Source organism: Labrus mixtus, chromosome 13 (assembly GCF_963584025.1).
Source record: "Labrus mixtus chromosome 13, fLabMix1.1, whole genome shotgun sequence".
NCBI lineage: Eukaryota > Metazoa > Chordata > Actinopteri > Labriformes > Labridae > Labrus > Labrus mixtus.
The window spans coordinates 22,832,267-22,852,101 of record NC_083624.1 but is presented as its reverse complement, the minus strand read 5'-3'; the positions used below and the strand labels follow the sequence as shown (position 1 = coordinate 22,852,101).

At 39.3% G+C, this 19,835-nt stretch overlaps 1 protein-coding gene across 2 annotated transcripts in view; it reads left to right on the top strand.

Annotated features, from left to right (window-relative positions):
* Positions 1-19,835, top strand: part of LOC132987269 (receptor tyrosine-protein kinase erbB-4-like) — a 317,677-nt gene that overhangs the window by 189,182 nt on the left and 108,660 nt on the right. For both annotated transcript variants that reach the window (XM_061054220.1, XM_061054219.1), the window contains exons 4-5: positions 10,601-10,732; positions 14,987-15,052. In XM_061054220.1, coding sequence (XP_060910203.1) covers positions 10,601-10,732; positions 14,987-15,052 — 198 coding nt within the window. The remainder of the gene's footprint in view (positions 1-10,600; positions 10,733-14,986; positions 15,053-19,835) is intronic.

The window sequence follows — 19,835 nt, the reverse complement described above, 5'->3', positions numbered from 1 at the left end:
AGGCATGTATGAAATGCTGACATAAGATGTTACATGTTTGAAGAGCTGGAAAAAAGGAAGGACGTTTTCAGCAAGTCGCTGCCATTTGACATTGTTATGATTAAGCTCTGAAGGAAGCCGTGTACCCCAAAAGCAATTTCATAACCTTGGCTTTTGACACACACATACCCTTGAACCTTTCAACTCCACCCGTCTCCCCTGTGGAAGCTTAATAATTAATATGCTTATTTTTTTGCCTCTTAGGCCAAAGCTTCCATTAAGTGGAGCAGCTATTGATGGGAGCAGTGGTGGGTAATGGAACATGAAAAGGTCCTTTCTGTTCAGTCTCTACAGAGATATGGTGGATGTTACATCAACAGTCATGACCATACAGCATTTGAGTAAAGCATTCCTTTGCTTCTCTTTCACTTTTCCATTGCGCAGATCAGATTGTTATCTTTTTTTTTGAGGATCTGTAAATCTCAATCAAATCGAATGACTGGTCCCTTTTTGATAATCTCACATTCAGTGTGTCTGTTAATGTAACAAGCAAGCTGATTGGCCAATTTAGTGATGATGAACAGATTTCTGTAGGCTCATGGTTGGATCTGAAAGCATTTGAGTTTTCATGCAATATAAAGCTAACTGAATTCATTCACTTGGTTTGGAATCTGACCCTAAAGTCCATACAGTAAATGCAGATCAAAACAACAGGTAAGCGTCCTTTGCTTCCGCCCAGCCCTCCTTCCTGTGTAGCTTCTATTTTATGGTAGGATGCAAATGTCTCAATCAAAAATTGGCTTATTCTTCATTTATCTTTCTTGTTTGAAGACATTTGATTATATAAACTGCTCTAAATAGCAGATAGGATGTAATGTTACAACTTTATTCGTTGGCATCACTTACATTTACATTTTAGGGGCTCATAAGAAGTCAGACCCATACCCCCTTTTTGGGGTCCAGCAAATTTCTGATTTAAAGACTCATCATTTCTTCAGTGTCAGGTCAACAGATTGATTCGACTGTATGCAGCTTTTGCAAAGGTGCATGCTCCTTAACTGTTCTGTAGTTTCCCTTCAAATCGGCTCTACAGTATTCTGGATGGACTTGACCACCTTGGCTGAGGCACACATAAGAAGCACTGTGTTCACAAAGTGAGAGCCATGGCCTGTAGTGTGTTTCTGAATGTCTCTCAGTAGGCTTGGAAAAACAAGGCCTCACTGACGTGTTGTTGCCTTAGCAAATCACACTCTGACCGAGGCCAACTTCCTCTGTGGCAAAACCAACATACTTGGTATGCTTGTGGTAAGATATGGTCTCCCTCTCTTTCTCTCTCTTTGCAGTCTTTCCATCTTCTCTCTCTCTCTCTCTCTCTCTCTCTCTCTCTCTCTGCCTCTCTCAGGCCCTGTTTTGTTTCACCCATTCCAGAGAGCATGGCTCATTTTCATTCAACTGGCAGGCTGATCACACATCAGCCTTGATAAGCTAAGTGGCCCTCAGCAGCAGCAATTGAAGGTCTTTTACTCTTTTTTAATCGCTCACTTGTTTGTCCCCTTGATAATCTCTTCAGCCTTACTTTTTTTGTTTCTCTGCTCATTTGTTTTTTCTTTTGTTTTTTTCTTTCTTGCTTATAGATTTGTCTTATCTCAAGGAATTGTAATATGATTTTCTTCTCCTCCTCCTCCCCATCCCTCTCTATCCATTAAGCTCAGATTACCAGGGTTTTATCACAGTTTAAGTTGAAAATAAGCAAGGATGCCCCCCCCTCCCCCCCCCCCCCCCCCCCATACACACACACACACACACACACACACACCCTCCTCCATAACCATGCTGTCATGATTTTATTTTTCCTCTTCTCATCTTTAAGCAGATGCTCTGCCTTGCTCGCGTATAATTCCATAATCCCTAAATCTCACCCATTTTTCATAAAGACTCGGAGGAAACAATTGCGTGAGGGATGGGCCAAATTTAATCAGCAGCCTGTGAATCCAATTACCTTGGCGGGAAAGAGGCGTGTGTTTGGGGGGGGGAAGGGGCCGGGGCCACGGCCGACGTCCCCTGCCATCTTCTTTACTACAGCAGAGATACAAGAAAGAAGGATGAAGAAAGGCAGGTTTACAACAATGTTTTGATCATAAGTGCTGAAAAATAGCACAATGTGTTCTTCTTTTCTATACTACACCTTTACTCCGGAACATTTTTAAATAAGTAAGGTCGTTGACCCTTTATAAACTTGAAATGAGCCGGTAGAAAATGTTTTTATTTTTTTTCTAATATAGTGACTAAAGTATGTCAAGACATTTAAAGCTTCTGTGAGGAGTTTTTAGATGGTTATGAAATAACCTGAAATGAATACTGATGTCTCTATATGGCCTGTAAAAGCAAACAAGACAATCAGATAACAGATTTTATATATGTTGTTTTTTTACATGACTGTCATCCCTGTTGCGAGTTAGGTGTCACTTGATATGATTTACAGCACGCTGCCTAATTAGCCTTTTTAAGATTTTATAAAGTCAAAGAGTCAGAGATAGTTGCATTTTAAACATTAAAGTTAAAGGAGGATGATGGGTTTTTTTTAAATTAGAAAACACTACAGTACCATGTACAGTACAAGATCAGCAAATGAGATGAAATGCCCCGCTTTGCCCACAGGGGTTGCCAAAATCAACACAACCTTAGAGTTCCTCACATCAGCTTGAATGACATTTTTCTTTTTTTATTTAATCGTCAGGTAATTTAAATCTTTCTAATATTGAAATGTATTAAGTTTAAATATTATTTCAGACCTTTATAAATTGCTATGATCCATGTTCAATGTGTTGTATATTCACCTCGCGTCTTTTGTATACCCACATTAAGGTATCTACTGCTCTAATACTCTGAGTTGTGTCTTCTTCTGTACCCTCAAAGACAGCCAATTTTCTAACATCCCTCCTCCTTTTTCATACGTTTCTATTCTGTTCTATTCATAGTCCTATACCACACCTAAGATAATCTCTGTCTTCTTCACGGCCATATTTGTTTCTCTTTTCAATGTCACTTTTTTAAACTGCTTTAATGGAGGCTCTGAGACTTGTTTACCACCCAAACACTTAACTGCCAGGCAGGGGGAAATAGAGCTTTTGGTATGAATGCAATAACGGCCTTGTTGAGCAGTTTCAATCAGTGGTTTTTGCATTAAGATGGAATAGGTCGTTCATTACCACAAAAAATCATGCACGTGCACGTGCACGTGCTGCTGTGTGCTGCTGTAGCTGCTCAGCCATGAATGTCAGTTGCCATGTTGAAATTAAATGTGCATTTAATTTGTGAGGTCCCTCAACATACAGTACATGTGCAGGCAAGAATATTTATGGGGATACAACCAAGGACGGATATTCTGAACAAGAAGAAAACACTCAACTGTGGCTCAGTCTTTGTCTATGTGTAATCTTTATAATCTTCCCTCACAGTCGAGTTTTAATTCCATCTCCTGTTGCCACCTATTTATTTTCTTCTTCTGATGCCTTTCTCTCCATAAATCTTCGCCATTTCTTCATTTTCTTCAACCAACTCAACACACACACACACACACATATACAGGCACACACACACACACACACACACACACACACACACACACACCGCCCACGCTTCTGCTCCTGACCGCAGTGTGTTCAGAGACAGTGAAATCCCATTGCTGCCGTCTCTCTGGTGAACCTCTCATAAAGCGCTTTTATGTAGTTGAATTAATGCAGTTGTTCTTTTCAGGTCAATAGTTAAACACATAAAAGTGCAATTACATTTGAATGGGTACAACCATTTTGCTGAGGAACAGCCTTAACAGTGTTAGAATTGCATGCTGTTCCTGTGGGAGGTGATCCATCCATTGACCTTATAGAAAACATGAAGTTTGTGATGCATGCTATAGGACTGATATTAGAGTAGGATACGACACTGGATTGCAGTTCATTCAATATCGATCACTACTGGGAGATCCCGACAGGAGAGCATTACAATCTCAAAGCCTGTTTGATATATAGATGTGTGTGTTTGCCTCTCTGTAAAGACAGTAAGGAGGAAGACGCCCGCACTTACAATAAAGTCTTTTAATAAGAAAACCTAACAGCAGCTGAGCTAATTCTTCATTTTGTTTCTCTTTGAAAAAATAAGTATTCTGATTTGTTGACATGGCCATAGGAGCGTTGAAGTTTAGTCCTTCAAAATAAAACCAATGTCTCTTCCTTGTTGGCCAAGGATTTTTACTGGAGAATTTAATTTTGTTGACATTTTGTAAAGCTCAGAACCAAAAGTTGTCTTTTTTTTTTTTACCTCGGCTATGCTCTGAAATGTTTTTTCTATCATCATTCAGGGTCTAATCTCTCTTAAAGTTCATCATTGGCCATGTCTTATTAAAAGAGACTAAGCGTTTCTTACTTCAGACTCGCCAAATACAGAACCCTGGTCAGTTTCCCTATACTTCAAAAAATGAATATGTAACGGCTTGCAAGTTAGCCAACTTTTCTAGCTAAATGTAGTTGCACACACCTAACACAATCATGCAGTAGATCGGGCCCTTTAAATTGTTCAGTAGGGCCTTCAGAGTATGTGTATCTGTAGTGGTATAATAGCTGTATGGACAGGCCTAATAATGTTCTGTTTGTCTTTTCCATTTCTATGTTGTACAAATGCACATTACAAATTCATGTACTCATGCGAACACATTCCCTAATTTCTATTAACCAAAAATGCAAGTAAACTTATTGACTCACAAATGCAAACTCTCATGCCCACTTACATATACTTTTGAGATCTGCAAGCATTTCTTTGGCAACTGTGGGGACACAAGTGTATGGATGGAACCGTGCAGGTGCAGCAGATAATGGATGGGAGAGGGGATCACCTATTTGTAGAGCAAAGGCAGAGATTTGCTGTCCTGACAGCTCCTGTCAACAAACTAGCAACTGGGTGCACAGTGATTGACGCAGTAGTGTGTGGCAACATAAGCTGTGTTGGAAAAAACTCAGGAAATGTCTTTTTCTTTTTAAAGCTTATTGTTGGTTGTTTATAAGGGGCTTGGACCTTCAAAGTGGATCAGTTTAATCAAGTGACTCCCTTCGCTAATCCCCCATCATCCATTCAACATTTGTGCCCATATTCAAGGCTACATTTTCCTCTTCTCTCTTTCTTTTGGTCTTTCTGTCTTTCTGTCATTCTTTCTTCCTTATTATTTTTCAGTAGCCATCATCTATCTTGGCTGATGAGCGGATACGCTGATGGATGACGGCTGATAAAATAGATGTCATTCATTCTCCCATCATTTAACATCCATCACGCCAAGTCATCTATTCATCATCTATCCAAACGGCATGTACATTCTTTAATTTACCCATCATCATTCTCCCACTCATTCTTTAATTTATTCAGTGTTTGAGATGAACTAAGAAGAAGAAGGCCACTTCAGTCAGCTGCATGAACTGTCTTTACTTAATGCATTCTTTTTTTTTGCAACCTTTGAAAGCTTCCTCATAAAAACTTCCGACTTATTAGATTCCTTCTTCTCCTAATGCAAAATTTGTAGGATGGAAGACGCAGTTATTTCCAAGCAATATAGCTATTTTAACTGTAAACAAGCTTATTTGGAATTTAGACCTCAGAGTTCCAGTTAATGTGAGAAACAGCCCTGAGATGTTTTACAGCAAAGCCAGGCATACTTTGCCTTTCAGTTACGCTAAAGAGCTTTTCACTAAGACATCGTTTTTTTCTCTTGTTTCCCAATGTAAGAGTCTGTGGTCAAAGAGTTGATCTTAAGGGAACAATAGTGATATTGCAGGGATTCAAATTATTGACCTTCTGGTTATGAGATAAAGCAAACTAGTAATTAATTTGATGCTTAAAGCATGTATAGTAATGGTGGCCTTGTTACTGCAAATCCTGATTCCTTTGTGTAAGCATGTGTGTCTATTTTTTATATGTGTCTATATTTTCCTTCTCTGTGTGGACAGCTCAAGTACACTCATGTCTGCCAGTCTCAATGTTGAGTCCAGCTTAGCAACAATTTTATCCTTCCACTGCTGCTGCTGAGGGTTACAGCAGGATCTGTGCCCTAGCATTTAGCCCCTTCGACCCACAATGCATCCCCAGCCTTCCTTGAGAGTTTCTCACTTCTGTTCCAGTGAGTTGATAACAGTACTGAGCCAAAACCAAGTGTCAGCTCTCAGGGTCAATAAGACAGAGAAGAGAACACCTAGGGTAAAATCCCTTATCCCACTGGTAAGCGAGAGTACAGTAGAAACTCTTTTGGAATTTCATCTACTGTAACTGCCAGACTGCTTGAGTGTTTGCCTAATCTCAGAACTCAATGACTTTTGACTTTTGACTTTTGACAAAGTCTGTAAAGCGGTACAGCCTCAGGTTTGAACAGTGGTTAGCTATGAATGATATCTGGTCAAGACTTTCTTTTCAATGAACTCCATTGCTTACAGTCTGACAAGTTACCTGGGAAGCAAAATGGAGTGGGAGTTGAGACACAACTGGTTGCAGTGGATTGTTAGGTACACTTGCATGCATATATATGCATATTTAAAGACATTAATTAAAGTTTAACCATACTGTAGTTAGATGCTGCTGATAAGCTGCTGTATTGCATTTGAGCTGATGAGTTTTCAACTTTTTTGCTCTCCACATGGGATATTGTCCTGTATTTTCCAAAAGATGTATTTGGGGTCTTTGTATTTCTTTGATGTAGAGACAGGACAGTGGATAGATTTGGAAATCAGGATAAGAGAGAGTCGGTCTTGAGATGAGGGAAAAGATCCACAAGGCGGACTTGAACCCGGGCAACCGGTCTTGAGGACTACGGCCCATACAGCCTCTTAAAACCTGGCAAACCAGGCCCCATGTTGTCCTGCATTTAACCAATCGCTATAACACTAGTGGATGATACAAAGTGAAACAAAAGTAAACCGGAATGTTAGCTGTCCACAGATTCTTATCAAGCCTGATTCCATGTGTTCTCATCGGAACATATTTTCCCCAAGTAGACACTATGAAGGCTGACACAAGCAGAGACATTGAGTGAATCTCTTCCCTTGTTTGTATTGATGGTAAAAGTTCTGCACATGACTCTTTCTTCATTACAGGAGAATAAACGACATTGGGAATTTTCGATAACGCAGTCCTCCAACATTGGAGCACATAATCCATTTGTTATAGTGCTTCTGTTGTCCTACATATTTCTTCATTAAACAATCCACACAACCCTGATTAATTCTCTCCCAAACTCATTAATATGTGTTTTTCTCTGATCATTGGTTTGCTATTTGCCTCCCAGTCTTAATCAAACTCATCCCCACATAGCAATAAAGAAAAAAAAAACAGCACAATAACCACTTACCATCAAAATAATTGCCTGCATACATTTGTTCTGCCCGCCTGAATTTCATATTGTTTTCCTCCAATGGTCATGCGATCTGAAAGTGAAGATTGCTGTGCCTTATGAAGGCAAACGCTCATGCAGAGACATTTGGAGTAGCTCTCGGGATGAAGCATGAAGGAAGGGAGAAGTGTGTGTGTGGGGGGGGATGTCTTGAAATACGAGCTGTGGCTACGTGGAAGAACTAATTAAGGCATTTTCTCTACCCACTAAACAATCAACAGCAAGGTTTAACCATTGATCTGCCCCTGGCTACCAACTCCACATGCAGCTAATGTGCAAGCCAATCATTTACTTGTAATGAAAGCCGAGCCTGCATGTGTTTTGCACATTATCGTAAGTATTATGTAATATCTGTTAATTATTCATATCTTGGTGACAGAAGCCATGGGAAATACTTTAACTGTCCTGGGCAACGCACCAAAAAAGAAAAAAAGAGCCAATTAAACTGTTACCCGTCTTCTTGAACTTTGTCATGTCACTCTGCAAATGAGTGTGTTTTGTGTGAAATGCATACCCTAATGTGGGTGTTAGAATCCTTAGAAGATGGTGGAGCCATTCGGTTGGCATTGAGGGTCGCTTGTTGTGACAGTGCTGAACAGAGAGGGTTTTATTTCCTGGTCTGTGTTTATACACTGTGTTTGAGAGTGTGAATGCTGCTCACGTCCAGCCAGGATTAGTGGGAACATCTTCTCTCACTTGTTTACCTCACCTGAGAATCCTGGCAATTTCTCTTCAAGTTCAACTACTTTTGTTTTTTTTTCCACCTTAAATCTCTGAAAAAACAGAGGATGTAGTCGTGCTGTCTGCTTATAAGTGTGGCCTAAGTTTAAAGATGTAAGGACACATTTTTTTGATTGATGATGGATGGCAACAAAGCTTAATGTTACTTTAAAGAGTCCATATTCTGCCCTTTTTGGGGTTCGTATATTTAATCTATGTACCTACTTTTGTACGTTCACAATAGCTAAAGTCTGAAAAAAGTGTCTGTTTTCATGTACTGCTCCTCCTTGCTCCCTCTCCGCTCTGAGTCCGTCAGCTACGCTCTGCTGAGCCCACACTGTTAGACCCCACGTGGGCCAAGTCTGCTCTGATTGGTCCGCCGATCCGCTCTGTCGTTATTGGTCAGTTGCTCAGCACGCGTCTCGGAAATTTCAACATGAGCTGTTGGGCTTGCCACAACGAGCCAGTGGGCTTAGATCAGTGATCTCACACTGACAATGACTCCGGACTGACAAATTTTTATCGAGGGTGGCTAGAACCGAGCGTTACATGCAGCTAATGCTACAGCTAACAGGAGGACGTAGGAGAAGTCACGTTTCCGCAGACTTTGAATTTTTGCAAATAGATGTGCCTAAACATGCACAGGACACATGGAAAACACACTAAAGGGCATATAAAACCAGAAAAAGCAGAATATGGGACCTTTAAAAAAAAATCAAATATGGAATTGCTTTTGATCTGCGTATTTGTCATCCAACTGAACATTATCTTCTTTTTCAAGTGTATTGTTAGATTAAATCTTATTTTCTAAAATGAAAATGTAATGACTGCAAAAAAAGTCCACGTTTTGTTTCTTGAGGATCATATGCCTAGATAATAACCCGGAATTACAATTTTTTGGCCTTTTTTTTTCTTCCACTTACTGTCAAGTTTTGATAAAAGGGTCAAATAATGATATACGGATCAATGAAGACTGCTTCTATACAGAACATATCTTTTACATTTCTTCAGCGTTGAAGCCAATTTAAAGACATACAGCTAGCAATTAATGAATCTACGTATTTACATATAAATGATTCTTTTGCAATGGGGACAGTAATAAAATACCTACATTTCTAAGGACCCTCAAAGCCCATTGCACCCTGTTCAAACTGTGGCTAAATATGTATTGGATGTGTTTACACCTAAATCTGATCGTTTGGCTGCAATTACATTTCCCCCAGCCGATATAAAGGTAAACACCCCAAGGATGTACTAGTATCTTTCTTAACCAGGGTTAAGACATCCTGCTGGCATGTTTGTCATAATCACTGCCTTGCTTTGTCTGATGGTTTGTCCATTGCCCTACTTTGCCAGCAGCATCCCCATTGTGCAAACAATTTGAATTTGAGACGCGGCCTGCTCCTAGAAGAGTGATATCCCTCCTGTGGTGAGAAGCAGGATTAATTTCTCTCTCTCTGACTCCCGGTGCACAAGCAGAAAGATAGGGAGGGAGAGCTGAGGTTGTGGGGTGGGGGTGGGGGTGGGGGGTAGGATTTGGGGGCTTGTGTAGGTAATACAACCACCACCTATTATCCGAGGAGTATCATTTAATCGGGCCTTTGTGGGACAATATTGTATTTGGCTGTTGGTGTGTGGTGCTGGCGGGGCGCCTCCTGTATGATTATGTGTCTCATCGGTTTCAGCCTTGTGTCAGTAATCTGTTTGTAAGGAGATAGAGAACACACAAGCTCTGTAAATAATGCAAATCTGCTACTGGGCTTCACTCTGTCTTTCTTCACTGCCACCCTTCTCTCTGTGGCTTTCTCCCATCTGTATTTGTCTCTCTTTCTGTCTCATTCCCATTCATTGTCTTTTGTATAAGCGTCAGGATTAAGTATTCTCTAAACTTCTGCAGAGAAATAATCAGAGCCACCGTCTTTATCCAATCAGGTATATTTGTGTGTGACTTCAATCACCTTGGTCAATCATTGTTTGGACAAGGTAATGCCTATTATGATAGAGAGAAACATGACCCCCCACCCCCCCACCCCCCAGCACCTTGTCAAAATATAAAACTAAAAGATTGTTCAAACTGCTGTCCTGTACCGGGTTCAGCTCCCAGATGGATTTTGTGTTGTGATGGTTGTGACTTATAATTGATTCTGTCCGGTCACAGCATGGGAACCGAAGGATCAGGGCGAAAAAAAAAAAAGCAAAAAGATGAGAGGCTGTAAGAATAGCAATATGATATGGCTTTTTCCTGGCTACCTCAGGACAACGACCGTAATCTGATGTGTGTTGTCCGATCAGCTGCTCACCACCAACTTAAAAGCGTTAGTGATTTAGACAGGGACGTGCTTTTTCTTCTATAGGGCGTTAAAAATCACACATGAATCATCATACAAGATTGCTTAGTTTGGTGCATCCCCATGGCAGAATCTCAGGAAGTCTAGTGTGAAAATGTATTGACTCTGAGCTTTGTTTTTGTCTCCACAGAGATCCTGAGTGGTGGTGTGTATGTTGACAAGAACAAGTTCCTGTGTCATGCAGACACAATCCACTGGCAGGATATCGTCAAAAACCCACGGCAACATTCGGTGGTGGTGCCGACCAACAGCAGTGTCACATGTAAGTAACACAGCAAGCAAGAAGACATTTTGATTTGACTGTAACCCTTATTTACAGGAATGTCTCATTAGAATTGTTGCTGTTGCTCCACATGTGCACAGGTACACTTATTCAAACTAACAGCAGCATTGATTTAGTTGGGGCTCAAAGGAGGACTTCATCGATTTTGCATTGCGCTTCTGTAAAATAGTCAGACACACAATGACCATGTTAAAGAAAGCATCTTTAAATCAATGCATCAACCTTTTACAGTGTAAATCCCTGAACCTTTTTAAAACCTGGCAAAGAAGTGGCATCACTTCAGGCCAAGCTGGTTGATTGCTGTTAACACCACGTTCTGTTATCAGATCATCCCGTTCTTATAAATAGAATATCTCAGAATTGGTGCAATTTCTCCAAATTTAGCACTCAAAAGAAAAGAAAGGTCCAAATGAACCGGGATGAACTTTACAAATTTGATGGTAAATGGTGGTGTCTGGTAGTTTGGTTATAAATCAAATATTTGTTAAAAAAACTGGGACAATACATGTGTCTAACAACATGATATAATGAAGCGATGGCACTTTACTCGAATGGATGCTTGCTGTTAATGCAATGAATGAAACATTTACATTTCTTCACATTCTCTAGCTCTTCTTTTTCCATTATAGACAACCTTTCTCGACATTTATTTTCATCCATGTGCCAATTTTCTATTCCTTGACTTTAAAGAGCAGTTTCCCCGTGCGCACCCTGCTAATTAAGATAGCTCACGTCTAAAGATGTTATGACTCATTTCCTTAACAATCTTCATTAAAAAAAAAAAATTGAAAAAAAACGCCAACTCTACCTGCAGGTTCCTGGAAGTCAAGAGCAAACTCAATGTGGGCTTTTCAGGTCAATTATACCATTCCATTAACACTTCCTTAGCCTTTTATAAAACAGCCAGGCTTCTAAGTTTTGAACATAATAAACAGGAAGACCTCTATTTTGACGTGCTTCTTTCACAATAAGAGATTGTGATGCAAAACACTGTCTTTACAAATAACCCTTTAACCCCATTCTTTCTCTGTGCTGGCCATAACAATACACAATACATGCAGCTCCAATCTCATTTAATCTTCAGTGTAGCCTTTTTTTTCACAAAGTGTTAATAAATGTATGGAATTATAAAGGATTTAGTCGGGTTGAATAAACACACTTAATCGGTCTGGAGGTATGGGGGTGACAGTTGAGGTAGAAGCCACCTCCTCTGACCCCCTTTTTTTGTTCATTCACTGACTTAACCTCTTAACATGCTCAGCTTTCATAAATAATTAAGCACTCTAGCTGTTTGACATTTTAAAATCTGTTGTTTTTCTTGAAGCTGTTGTATCCCTTCGTGCAGATACAAAACCACAGAACGAAATGCATTATCATGATGGACAAAAATAAAAAGGTCTCCGCGTGTGTCCTCAGATTTTCCTCTCACAGCCCTTGCTTAAGACTTCAAATGCAGATTAGCAGCTCGGAACATTGATATTCTAACCAACTACCCTTCTTTCTGCAGCCCTGTTAGCCCTTGATCGACCCTTACTCCTGTGTGAGTCCTTTTTTCCGCCAAAAAGATCAAGCATCTCCAGACCTGTAATCCACAATTGAGAGCTAAATCTCCATTCCATCTATTGAGGAGCATAAGCTTTACATTGTTATTGGCTATGAATCATTTGTGCCACAGATGTTGTTTTAATTGCTCTCTTCTCAAAAATAGGACATTCATTTTCAAAACCCTGCCCTGTTGGTCGAGTTAAATCCCCATGCGTATGTCTTTTGCCCCTCACCAGCCGCAGTAGTTAACCTTTTGGGGGCTGTTTTTAAGGAGGCTGTAAAAGATTATGGTGCAGGAAGAGGGGTGGGGACAGGTTTATTCTAGGTCAGTGAGAATTTATAAACTGAGATAGTGAACAACCTTGGGGCGCAAAATGAAAAGTCTTTAGCTTGACTTCGCAGGGCACCAGGTCTCAAAGGAGAAGAGAGGCATAACAAAGTGCAGCAGAGGTGCTGGACACTTGGCAAAGGCTTACAGCTGGCTGACATCTGTATTATTATCATGTTTGTAGGCTTCCTTTCATACACTACCAGTTACTGACTTCTCATTCATAAACCTTGTAAAAGCACTACGCTGCAAAACAGACCATTTATCGACATTTTTTTTTGTCCGACTAATCAGTTTATCCATGATTTTCACTAGACGTGAAACACATACTAAAATAACAAGACCATGCAGTTTATTAAAATGTGTCTTTTCAAATGACAGAAAAATACTTTTTAAATGAAAAAAAGTTCAAATATCTTTTTAATCCCAACATGAAGATGAAAAATTATCCTTCAAAGGAAGAATGTGCGACTTTTTGATCCAGTAGATGTGCCCCTTGAGCACCAGCACAAAACAAACTGCTATTGGGCGACGCCGCCGCTATTCTGAGGCCTCCGCTCTCCTCCAGCGGCACACCTCCAACCCCTCTCCACTCGAGTTCACACGAAGGCGTTATGAATTAGAACGCACCATCATTAAGCACCATTAATAAGCGCATGGTCTGCATTGCTGTGTTAGCAGGCTAATGTTAGCACACTTTGTTGAACTCATGTAGCGCCACATTGAACATAAGTGGACACGGAATGACCGTTATCTAAACACACTAACCTGACATCCAAATAAGCAGTGAGTAGGCCGTGTTATTCTTCTTTTCTCTAGTCCTTGACTAAAACAGCTTTATACATAAGGCCGTCCCGTTCATGTAAACATGATGTAAACACGGCTCTGACAACAGTACAGCTGGAGGGGCGGGACTTGGGCTTCATACTCATTGAAGAGAGTCATGACTCAGAGAGACATTTACATATTATATACCTGATTTCTGCTGTATTTATGTATAAAATATTGCACATACTTCCTTTAAAAAAGTAAACAATTTATAAAAGTTGCATATTCTGTAAATTGATAAGACATTTCTTAATTGTACTATAAAACTGTAAATTACATTAAATTGCAGTTACACATGACTTAAAAAAGTGTAAATGCAATAAAATGTCTTACTTTAAAATATATGACTTTGTCATTTTGCATGTGTTGTCCACTATTGTAAATATATAGAAACCAGTTATCAATGGGTATTACCTAACAGAGTTCCCTACAGTCAATTAATTAATGCTCTAATTTAGCAACTGGCTCCAGGGTGACAGACAGAGGTACATCTGAGTCAAAAGAGACATTCGGGAAAAAAAAAAGACAAAGAAAGACAAGGACGGGACATGAAGTGAAAGAGAAAAAGGGAGTGATGAATCAGTGAGGGCTGGATTTAGAAAGAAAGAGATGAAATGTGCGTTGGAGAGGGGAACAAACGAGGAAGAAGAGTAGGGGCAGAGGAGAGAGAGAGGCTCGTGTTGGGGAGTAGAGTCGGTCTCAATGCTAATAGCTCTCATATGGAGAGGCTGATGGACATAGGACAGCACTTGTGCACTTATCCAGGCTCACGTCCCCCGCAGTCAATTACCAGACAGTCAATTAAGTCCTCCAAAAATCTCTGAGAGTATGATGTTGCTTTACTGCTTTTATCTCAACCTGATGATGTGTGCTGGTTTCATGCTGGGCTGGATTTGGAGAGAAGTGACATGAAGAATTGTCTAATTGTTACAAAACAACCTGTGCCGATGCAAGGGTATTCAAGGATTTCATGACTGGAACAGCATGTAACAGTCAGGGGAGACGCTGTGTTGATGCTGTAACACTGAAAGCTTCATTATCGTTCTTGCATAATAATTAAACTAACTGGGAAACACATGCTTACATTTTAGTAAAAGTGTTTTACAATCAGTTTAGAATTACAAGTGTAGGAGGTTGTTTTTAAATTACTTCTTAATTTAATTAATTACTAAAGAAATAATAATAACCATGATCATTTGTTCTTTTTAATAACGACACCAAAGGTCTTGTTTCTTAAGAACAAAAGTGCATACTATACAGTATAATTATGTGGAGAAGACACAGCACACACAGGCACACACAGGTTTGAAGGTAAGTCAAAGGAACCGTTACATCCTCGCTCAACACTTGGATCACTTTCTGGCCTCAGTGGAATGCTTGATGGCACACAGCAGACTCAGCAAACCTTCTCTATCGCACTTTAAGGTTCAACTGTTATGGATTTTTTATTTTTTTTGTTCAGGCCGATCATATTTTGGGATTAAGTGATCATTACAAATGCCAATCATCCCTCTCCTTGAACTTTTATGCAGGTCAAAAGTGCCATCGTTCCTGTAATGGTCGCTGCTGGGGACCTAAAGAGGACCAGTGTCAGAGCTGTAAGTACACTTATTAGCTGTATATCCGTGCACATCCTATAAGAGGCAGGTACAGCAGCTTTAATGGGTTTGTTTTAACAAATATACATGCACATGATTTAGTAACATATTGATATATTAATTATGTTATGATCGTTTTAATCTAGTTAGCTGTTTTTTTAATTTTTTTTACATTTTTCTTACTTGATATCCTTCAAAAAATAAAACATTCAAGCGAGAGCTCAGGCTTTATAACTGATAGTAAGAAATCAGGCTTGCTTTCATGTGAGAATATAAAGCAAATGGTAAGTGGACTTGGGTTTGTATAGCACTTTTCTAGTCTTCTAGCCCTTTTACACCACATGTCACACCCACCAATGCAAACACTGATGGCAGAGGCTGCTTAATACAGTATCCATCAGAAGTAACTAATCCCATTCAGAGACATTCATACGCCGCCAACAAAGCAGCGGGAGCAACTTGGGGTTAAGTGTCTTTCCCAAAGACGCTTCGGACATGGGACTGCAGGAACTGGGAATCAAACCCCCGACCTTCTGGTTGAGAGACAACCAACTCTACCGACTGAGCCACAGCAACCACAGCTGTCAAAACAAGTCGATATGTAATGCGGTTCTCACATGTACATGAGTCACTATTGCAGAGCAGAATATACAGTGGGTACGGAAAGTATTCAGACCCCTTTACATTTTTCACTCTTTGTTTCATTGCAGCCATTTGCTAAAATCAAAAAAGTTCATTTTATTTCTCATTAATGTACACTCAGCACCCCATCTTGACAGAAAAAAAACAGAAATGTAGAAATTTTTGCAAAGTCATTAAAAAAGAAAAACTGAAATATCACATGGTCATAAGTATTCAGACCCTTTGCTCAGTATTGAGTAGAAGCACCCTTTTGAGCTAGTACAGCCATGAGTCTTCTTGGGAATGATGCAACAAGTTTTTCACACCTGGATTTGGGGATCCTCTGCCATTCTTCCTTGCAGATCCTCTCCAGTTCTGTCAGGTTGGATGATGAACGTTGGTGGACAGCCATTTTCAGGTCTCTCCAGAGATGCTCAATGAATTTGCAAAAATTTCTACATTTCTGTTTTTTTTCTGTCAAGATGGGGTGCTGAGTGTACATTAATGAGAAATAAAATGAACTTTTTTGATTTTAGCAAATGGCTGCAATGAAACAAAGAGTGAAAAATGTAAAGGGGTCTGAATACTTTCCGTACCCACTGTATATTGACGATGAATGCAAATATAACCACTCTTGTTTTAAAGTTACAAAATCTTATTTTTTAGTGTTAGAATAATTCATTCAAATGCATGCCACAATAACTGGGGACAAAATATAATTACAAATAAGCGTCTGTTGACTATTGGCTCCCAGATAATGGTCAATTTTATCAGTTTGACTCTACTACGATCTGGATTTGATCAGACATGTAGCTAATTTCCTGACTCTAGAGTTGTTTTAATTCAATTTTATCAGAACTTTTATCATGTGATATAGTAACAGTTTGTAAGGTGTCAGGTAGAGTTAACTTACTACAAGTCTTCACAAGCACATCATGTCTATGGAGAAATGGATTCATACACAAACAAAACACACATTCAAAACCTTAGAATATTCCCAGACCCCAAACACATTCACCTCAAACTCTCCTGCTGGGACCTCCCACCCGTCATAGCAGCTAATGGCAGCTGGGGAAGAGTGTGAAAATGATGCACTACTGAGTCAATCAGCAGGGGAGGGGAGGAGAGCTCCATGTTATTCCCTCCTCTTCACTCATCTTTCCAAAGTGCTCAAGCTCTCTGACTCTCTCAGGCTCTACCAGTCCTGTCATGTCAGTCTACCTTTTACCCCCCCCCCCCCCCCCCCCTTCCTTTTCTCTATTCCTCTCTCACCTTCAGACACCAAGACAACAAGATTTAAGAGGTGTAGGCCAAATACCACCAGTTCTCAAACATAGGAATACAAGGAGTAAAATACAATCACTTCATTTTAGCGCCAATAGATCCCATCAGGTCTTTAAAAAATTAGATTTTCTTAATGGATGCTGCTGTGTTTAAGGACTGGCTATGTCTTGGCAAAATAAGGTTCATTAAGGTCATCTTTATAGGAAAAGGCTGTTTATAAGAAACACATCTTGATTAACATGAAAAAAAACATCACTCCAGTGTATCCCTCAAACCAAAAAGGTTCACACTTCTTGTTGGCTCATCATACCCAGAACCTCTCTGTAATGTCTGCACTTATATCATTATAGAACTATTTCAAATACATGGGTTTACCCAATTACACAAAGGTAAGATGTGATACTGCTTTGTCAAGAGGTCCTTCTCTATCCAATGCACATGTGTTGGGAGAAATGCATTTTAACATATTAATCATGCTGGTGTTCTTTGTACTGTAGGATTATCAGTCTTCACAGATCAGATAAGAAATAAATGCATCTCCTTTGTAGAGATACTTTTATCTATAGTTTCATTCATTATTGTGATTATAAAAATTTCTGCATGATCTTATCATGCATTATGATCTATTCTATGTGCGATTGTGTTTAATTGATTTACTGTTTAATGCAATATTTTACAGCGAGCTTCCCTTGTACTATAGATTTAGATTATCTGTATATTTTTTTGTTCTAAATTTGCTGGCACTTGACATCTTTTGGGCTGTTGCAGCTGGTTTGCCATATGTGGGCATTGCACCTATTTATTGACTTAACTTGATGGACTCTGTTTAGTATTTTAAAATAGATTTTTGTTCATAAATAAAATGTATCTAATGTACAATGCATAGATCTTTTGTCATAGTGAAAAGACGACTAAATACACCAAATGTCCCATTGGAAGTTTGGTATTATAAACAACATGCCCATACGTAAGTGAAACTTCTACTTTATTTCAAATCTTTTAAGTGTAATTTCATAGTTTCTAACTTAGAAACACTGTTGTTGGAGACCTTTTTTAATTCTTAGAGGTTTATCTTTGGGCGTTTAAGCCTTTAGTTAAGAGATAGGAGAGTATAGAGTCAGACATTGGGGCGAGAGAGAGTCGGGAGTGACATGCATGAAAGGAGCCACAGGTTGGATTCAAACTCAGACAACTGAGAGGACCATGGCATCTTGGAGTGTGCATACTATCCACTTGGCTACCAAGGCCCCCATTGTAGACCTTTTTTTCTAACTCATTATGGTCTAGAACATAATTCTACTGTCACTAAAGCTTTGGCATCAAGCAAACAAAGCCATTAAAGATCAATGAAAAACACATTTCTAAGTATGTTTCTGCAGCCTTTGATAAGTAATCAGAACAACCTGCCCAAAACATCAGCAAGGTTCTTTTAGCAGGAAATATGAAAAGTGTGAAGTCATCGTCCTTCTGCCTGCAATTTATCAACCTGCTGTTGCTCTGTTTCTGCAGATGTCTGTCCATCCATTTTCATCATCCCTCCATCTGTGTCTAACACACCTCTCCACCAGCACAACAAACACACCCACAATGGGAAGTTTGTTGATTAATAAGACGAGTTTGGCTTTCTCTAGCTTTCTGTGAAACTTTACATGCATGCGCAAATTCTTTTCTCCATCTTCTATTAAATATCTCTGTCTTTTACAATCTTCCCTCTTCCGATGTAAATGCACCACCCTCACCATCAGTTCCCTCCTCTTTACATCACTTTACATCACTCTGTGCCCAAACCACTTCATCTTTGACTTCCAACCCTAGCATGTCTCATTTTTTTTTTCTGCAGTCGCAATCTCATTAAGATAATGAGGAATGAACTGTTTGACCAGGATCTGTTAACAACACGTCACAGACCAACCCCCTGATAAGCCCTGGCCTGTCTTCCTGCCTTCTACGGCCATCTCACCATCTTGGTCAATACGTGGATGTCATGATTCATCCTCCTTCTCCCTCCTTTTTTTATCTCACAACCTTTAATTTGAATCTGCTGAAATACATAACATAGAATAAATGTAAAAATGTCAAATGAAAAAAAAAAAAGACTTCAAAGATCCTTTTGTGACATTTTCATGAATAATTATTTAACTGTCAAAGTCGACAGTAAACAGCCGCTTTTTGTGTCAGTACCTCAGGAATGAGGTGCAAATGGTCAGGAACGAAAAAACAGCTCAACAAAACTCTTGCCATTAAATATCACTGATTTATGTAGAAGAGTGTGCCCCCACAAGTATGTATTGCAAGAAGTAGGTGTAGAAAGCATCTCAAGTGCAGACTGAGGGCTTACGTGGACACTTGAAGCATAGCTGTCTGAGTGCTTCTTTAGTTATTTAAGTTGTAATATAAAGTTAGCAACATGCAAAAATGAAGAAACGTATAATAACATTTGATGTTTTTATTGAGTTTGCAATGTGCGTTATTTAGAAGAAAAATTACGATTCATTTCATTTTTTTTTGAGGTATTTGTACATTTCCAAATAGAAAAATGTTTTCAGGTAAACCTTGATCTACCTTGGACACATTACTGACACAACCACAGCATACTGTATAGCAGCCACCAACGTATTCATTCTTTACAACTACTCAGCTCCTTTTTGTAAATCAAAATGTCAATATGTCAAACATTTACATTTTTAAAACATGATGTAATGCTGAAAATCATCCAAAAATGTTTTGCTTTTATTTTTATTTTTTTTTGTAATGTTTAAAAGTAAGTCTACTTTGCTTCCTGTTTGGATACAAACATGCTTAAAAGGGGACATATTGTGAAAAATCCACTTTCACAGTGTTTTTGAACATATATTTGGTATCTACCGACCCACAAAAT